The sequence below is a fragment of the Poecilia reticulata genome, unplaced genomic scaffold, assembly GCF_000633615.1.
Source record: "Poecilia reticulata strain Guanapo unplaced genomic scaffold, Guppy_female_1.0+MT scaffold_155, whole genome shotgun sequence".
Classification (NCBI taxonomy): Eukaryota; Metazoa; Chordata; class Actinopteri; order Cyprinodontiformes; family Poeciliidae; genus Poecilia; species Poecilia reticulata.
This window is the reverse complement of record NW_007615016.1, coordinates 117,486-124,033: the sequence shown is the minus strand read 5'-3', so window position 1 is coordinate 124,033 and position 6,548 is coordinate 117,486. Positions and strand designations below refer to the sequence as shown.

The window sequence follows — 6,548 nt, the reverse complement described above, 5'->3', positions numbered from 1 at the left end:
GTTTGAAACGTTGCTCTGCCTTGTGGGTGAAAAATGCATCTGCTTCATTCAGGGATACAACTGGTGCCATGAGAGGAACGTGGTGACGATTTTTAGCGCTCCCAACTACTGCTATCGCTGCGGCAACCAGGCGGCCATCATGGAGTTGGACGACACTCTCAAATACTCCTTGTAAGTACAAACATAATCCAGCAGGATTTTTCTGCTGCATGTTGTTTAGACAAAACGTTGAAATGAGACGAGCTGCTTGAGTCAGTTGAGTCCAAACTTTGAGCCACGAGAATTTAATCATTTTTAAAGCAAACCTTTTGTGCATTTTGTTTATTGTACCTGCTCAATAATAAACTAAATAATGAAAATGTTTATTGAAATAAAAAGTTTAATTTTTGATAAAATTTAGATGGAAAGCATTAGAGACACACAGGCTGTAGGTTTTTTATTTGGGGTGCAAGATTTGCTTTTGAGTAAAATTAGGTCAATAATTAAACTTGTAGTGTCTCCAGTAAATGGGAGTCTTTTTTAAAATTATTTTCTAAGATGTCATTTGCCATAAAATATAAAATACAACTATGATTTGTTCAATTCTTGAACTACGGTTGGTGGGCTGCCCAAAATCCTCCAGAGGGTCGTAAATGGCCCCTGAACCGCACTTTGGACACCCCTGGTTTAATAGCTGTGTAAATTATATTTTGCTCAGATTTGTAATTTCAACCTTTCTTGTCTGTTCAGCTTGCAGTTCGATCCGGCGCCTCGCAGAGGAGAGCCACACGTAACCCGCCGCACCCCAGACTACTTCCTGTGAACCTTGACCCCTCCTGGCGACCCGTGTACAGCCGAGTCCAGAGTCCAGGCGTGAAACGACTCTGAACCAAAACCGACACGAATGAGGAACAGAAAACTGGGAAACGCAGCAGTGCACATCGACGAGGCAGCTTCTGGACCAAACGWGTCGCTGCTGGCGACGAAACCATCAAACTCCTGCAGCTCGAGTCCCGTCAGCTTTAGTTCAACRGATCTCAACATACGTTTGCACTTTTGTACATTTAAATACATTTATGACATTTGTATCATATGTCTAAAAAATACAGATTATAAATTATATGATTGTTTTTCCCTTCTTGTTTTTTTTTTATTGTAAAAAAAAAAAATCTAAAGCTTTACACAAAGTACAATTTTCCCCTGTAACTTATAAAAAATCCTCATCAACCCACCGACTCCCTTCCTCTGTATTTTAACTAAGCAGTTAGAATAATAAAGATGCTTCTGGGTGTCTGGGTTGTTTTTTAAGGTTTAAATTCAGAGTGAATCAAACGTAACGGCTTGGTTCAAGGAAAAGCGTCTGGAAATGTTTGTATTTCTATAAAATGCATCATTTCAGACACTTATTTAGAAGGGCTTGTTTAGCGCCACCCGGTGGTTCTCAGAGGTATAACACCACCAACGGCTTATCGGGGCCGTTGATGGGGAAAGTATATTTCCACCAAACGATTTTGAGATTAATCTCAGAAAGTTTCTAGAAAGAGCTTGTAAATTTCCAAACTCCAAGTTGGGAACCTGCAAAAAAAAATTATCTAATTTTAAGATCTCAAATTTTCTAGAAAAACGTAAATTTCTGAGCTCTAAAATTTCCAACTTTATAAGCTCAGAAATGACCTTTTTTTTTTCTAGAGAATTTGAGTTTCTTGATGGAAATTTACTTTCTCTATCTACACTGGCCTTAATATGCCATCACATTTTAAAATGCAAATAAAAGATAACTGAATAATTGTACACTTTTATTGTGACATACTCTGTTCAACCCCAGAGGAAAAAGAAATGTCTGAATAAGTTGCAAAAGTAAATGGATTAAACTTCAATAGTGCTTTTTCAGTCGGACAACTTGAGGTTCTTTACAGCCGTACTCACACAATAACAATATTACACAGATACGCAAATCAGAAAACGTGTGCACATAAAATTTTACAAAATACCTTAAAGGTGAGAGCACTATAGTGGCACAACCAAGAACTGGAAGTCCTCCAAAATGGCGAAAAAAGACGAGAAAAACTGGTCTGAGTTGCTACTGAGGCCGAGAGCAACTGCAGGAATGTCTGGCTACAATCTCCCATCTGCTTCAGAAACATTTCTGAAGAGGGAAATCATGCAATCCTGACTAAAACGGCACATCTGGAGTCTCCAAAAATATGTGGGAAGTGTCATGATCTGAGGATTTYTGGTTACAAAAGCAACACCACACCCACTGTGAAGCATTTTATATATATGATCTTTTTAAGGTGGATAAAACTTCATTTTCTAACTCAGCAACGTTAGACACTTATTAAATCAACTTCACATTCAGATTATCAGTACACATAAAAATGGTAAAAAGAAAATGATTTGTTGATATACAGTAAAATAAGCGAATAAATGTAAATAGTGTCAAGTTACAAAATGTACTTTTATAATGCTGTCATGTTCATAGGGTGGACACTTAAAAAGTACATACATATAGATTGCTGCAAATAGTAGCAGGTCCTTTTCTTAGAGTGTCCAAAATTTACTCAAGTTGGAACGTCACTGCTTCAACCTATTTTTACTCAAGTAAAAATAAAAAGTAGTCCAAGAAATTAGGCAAAATATATTTTCCCAAATAAGTTTCTTCAATAAAAAACTTTTAGCATTTTAACAAAAACTGCAGGTGTGTGTCTGATCTGGTGAATTATTGATTAAAACATGTTTGTTTTTCATTCAGTGGGTAAAAAATTCAGAAATTTAACTCAAGTAAAAGAAATACTTCATAATAAAGTACAGCATAGTAAAATAATATTCCTAAAAGTATGTTTTTTTTTGTTTGTTTAAAGCTACTGAAGGAGGCCTAGAGGTAACTGAGTAAATGTAACTAGTTCCTACCCAATTCACACAGAATGATAAAGCATCCGGTGTTCATATATTGGTAAAGGGGCCCAAAATTAAAACCTGCTCTGGGCTGGGAAAAAGCTGGTGCCGGCCCTGCATATAAAACATTTAAAATCATATATAGTATTCCTTCAAAATGCAAACGATAACAAAAGTAAATGGGTAATTGGCCGGAACGCTGTGTGACCCGTTACCTCGGAGCCGTGATAAACAGGCCGCCCCCTCCCTCCGTCCAGCCGCCTGCAGGTCGCTTCCAGCCGCCTCAGACTCTCAGCCGCAGACGGTACCCGCCACGCTTCTCAGGCCTTTTCTGCACTACAGCGGAAGAAATTCACAGCTTGACTTCAGCTTAGTTATTCACGGTACGTAGCTCTACGTCGTGTGTCATTTGTTGTTAAATAGTGATTATAACTGCTGTGTGTGTGTTTTTTTAAAAGTATTATTATTTTAATAAAACGCCTCGGTCTGGTGGGTCAGAGGCCTCACCGRGGCTAGCACACTGGTTAGCAGACTGTTTGGGCACAATATGAATATTTATCTTATTTGTAAAGTCACAGTATAATTCTTGTCCTTTTTACGGTGTTGGATGGAAACTATAACCGAGATTTGTCCRCAGWGTTAWTTCGTAAACATGCTAATTGTTCAGCATTTCCGTTGTTTCGCTTATGCACGTTAGCATGACCGSTCGGCTAATAAGTTAATGWAATTGACAACAACACCCCCACAGTTGACCTAAAATTACATTTACTGTTGTACAGTTTTATTATTACTAACTATAAATGACATATATACTCATGTTTTGTTGGTAGAAACGGAAAACGGCACGTTGTCAACGAGCCTTTTTAGTAGTTTCGGCTAACGTTAGCTTGTTTGCTAACCAACGCAAAGCATTAAACGCTGGCTCAATGTTTGGGGTTAGTTTTTATTATTATTCAGGTCGGAACATCAATAAGAAAAATAAATTCAAGTATGAAAAACGGTAACTGGGTTTAAGAGTTKAAACAAATGAATAAACGAGGCATTTTCAAATGATGCAGAAGATTTAGCGTGTAGTTACAGCAGCTTAACGTCAGTTTTTCTGGCTTAATTTACTGTAAAGCTTTTGCAGTTTTGGACTCAAAGTAGAATCAAAACGATTTTTCATATTTTCCTTTTAACTGTCATGAAACTTTCAGCAGTAGAAATAAAATATTTATCACTTGATATACTTTATTTTTTTTTATAACTAAGAACAGCAGAGAACATTAATGGTGTTTTATAAAAAAAATTAATTCGAAAATACTTTATTAATCCCAAATGGAAATGAATTGTTATGAGCCATTCAAGATTCCTGAGCGTTATTGTAGATGGTGATGGCTGCGGACAGTCCTGTGTCCACTGCAGTTTCCGACTAATCAGATCAGGCTGAATTGTGTTAAATGATTGATGGTCACAGTGCCGCCTGCTTTGTCCTGGTGGGTTTGCTGAAGGAGAAGTATGATGCTGTGGGCCAGAGGAGGCTGTTTGGCTGTGAGCCTGTTTCTGGGGTGGGGGGAAGCATTCTCTTAGAATCATATTTGAAATCAAACATTTTTAAATACATGTGACATCACACTTCTGTGACCTTTGTAACTGACRGCCATGTTGGTAGGCAGTTGCTAAGGAGTTGCTATGACAACAATAAACAAGCCACAAGGTTAGAACTAGCTCTGGCTTCGTTCTTATCTAACTTATAAACAATTCAAGTACATTACAACTCGACCYGCCTCTGTAGTACTGCCAGAAATATCAGTGGTATTTACTGTAGTACCTGCTGCCAAACTAGCAACATTATCTGCTAGCTAAGRCGGACATGTAGCCTCCTCCGTGTTGTAAACACTCTTCCTGTTCGGTCGGCGGCAGCTTCTCGTCGTCTGACGCCTTTCGATCCTGTTTGTTTCTAGTCAGACGTCGTGTTCATGTATTTTCGTTTGGTTGGTCTGGAAGCCRCAGTTCATCGACGCGTTGCGCTGTCTGCTGGCCAACATGGCGGCGATCACTCGTGGTYCAGACTCGTGGGAACTGTGTGTTGCTTTAATCATAGTTTTTCATGTCGSTGTGTTCACCTTGTTTTCAGCACTTCCATCCTGGACACYGTTTGTTTTGCTCAGGCTTGAAAAGCAAGAGGACGGGTATAAAAGTATAAAATCAGCAGATTGTTCTGGAAAACATTAACAGTTTTTGGTTGAAAAGGGAAATTCTGCTCCTCAGTAAACTAAAATCATAGCTAATCTTAACTAAAGCATGATTTTAGGTTTTTTCAAACCATAAGTATGATGTTGATCTTGGTCTCATTAGTAATAAATAATCATTAATGTGTATCCTGCCATAGGAAGTTCTCTTGTTTTTATTTGCTCCATCAGAATTGATGTTTTTGCAGCTCAAATGTTTTTTTAATTTTTTGTTTTAAAGTGACTTACTGGGAACTCGGATACTGGTTTAAAAATGTATCTGGATCTGATTAAGATGAAAAACATGACTGTGTGTCTGATGAGGCATTTAAATGTTATACATTTTGTTCTGTTTACATGACAAACCTGCTCGTTATTGTACCCAATACTGGCAATAGTTCAAACTGAGTATTTGGTTTAAAAATGTCCAGGAATAAAATAATCAATAAGTGTATTGGCCATTTAAAAGGAAACTGTAAATAAGTGAATTGGACTTGTTTCAGGAAATGCCCACGATAAAACTCCAGAGCTCTGATGGGGAAATCTTTGAGGTGGACGTTGAGATCGCCAAGCAGTCCGTCACCATCAAGACCATGTTGGAAGGTGAATCATCTAATTCTGGGTTTCTGAGACGATTTTGCTTTTAGACGAGAATAATCATGCAGATGGATGCTGGTTTCTGTGTTTCCAGATTTGGGAATGGATGATGAAGGAGACGATGACCCCGTCCCCCTCCCTAATGTGAACGCTGCCATTCTCAAGAAGGTAACACACACACACACACACACACACCTGTGTGTTTATATGTGACATCGCCGTTTTCCTGTTGGACATTTCGGTAACGATGTCTGTTTTGTTGGATTTCTGGGAATCATTCAGCCGACATGAACAGTGAAAAAACTAAATCTACCAGATATTACAACCTTTCAAACGGTTAAATAGTAAACGTGAATCTGTGCAGCAGGTTTTGCCGGGTAACGTTGTTTTCTCCATGATAAAACCCTTAAACTGTGACGACGGGACGAGACGCCAAAAGCTTTCTGCAGCTACAGCCGACCTCACCGAGTGGGAGAATCGGTTCATTAAATGGTTGAAGCAGCTGATTCAAAGCTGAGCTGCTGCATGCATCCGGTCAGGTTGCAGGTAAATAAATGTGCATGCTGTGTTTCCCTGCAGGTGATTCAGTGGTGCACCCATCACAAAGACGACCCCCCTCCCCCTGAGGACGACGAGAACAAGGAGAAGAGGACGGACGACATTCCTGTTTGGGACCAGGAGTTCCTCAAAGTGGACCAAGGCACCTTGTTTGAACTCATCCTGGTAAAATAACTTTAAAACCAAACGCCCGTCTGAACGGAAACCCCTGACCTCTGGTACGTCCAGTTTGTTCACTCTGTACGCAGCAGCTACTAGCAGCTGCTAGCAGCTACTAGCAGCTACTAGCGGCTACTAGCGGCTACTAGC

At 39.2% G+C, this 6,548-nt stretch overlaps 2 protein-coding genes across 2 annotated transcripts in view; both read left to right on the top strand.

Moving 5' to 3' along the window:
* The window catches only part of ppp2cab (protein phosphatase 2 catalytic subunit alpha b), a 12,389-nt gene extending 11,121 nt beyond the window's left edge, over positions 1-1,268 (top strand). Inside the window, exons 6-7 of the mRNA XM_008401935.2 lie at positions 53-171; positions 730-1,268. Of these exons, the coding sequence (XP_008400157.1) occupies positions 53-171; positions 730-802 (192 nt within the window). The 3' untranslated portion in view covers positions 803-1,268. The remainder of the gene's footprint in view (positions 1-52; positions 172-729) is intronic.
* A 1,810-nt stretch (positions 1,269-3,078) lies between these two features.
* Positions 3,079-6,444, top strand: skp1 (S-phase kinase-associated protein 1). Its single transcript, XM_008401934.2, has 4 exons — positions 3,079-3,257; positions 5,588-5,687; positions 5,776-5,849; positions 6,261-6,444. The coding sequence occupies exons 2-4, from the start codon at positions 5,591-5,593 to the stop codon at positions 6,411-6,413; spliced, it is 324 nt and encodes a 107-aa protein (XP_008400156.1). The 5' UTR covers positions 3,079-3,257; positions 5,588-5,590; the 3' UTR covers positions 6,414-6,444.
* Positions 6,445-6,548: the final 104 nt, after the last annotated feature.

Coding starts and splice junctions, on each gene's coding strand:
- skp1 (XM_008401934.2), top strand. CDS start 5,591: ATGCCCACGATAAAACTCCAGAGCTCTGATGGGGAAATCTTTGAGGTG. Junction 5,688..5,775: donor CATCAAGACCATGTTGGAAG/GTGAATCATCTA, acceptor CTGTGTTTCCAG/ATTTGGGAATGGATGATGAA. Junction 5,850..6,260: donor ACGCTGCCATTCTCAAGAAG/GTAACACACACA, acceptor GTTTCCCTGCAG/GTGATTCAGTGGTGCACCCA.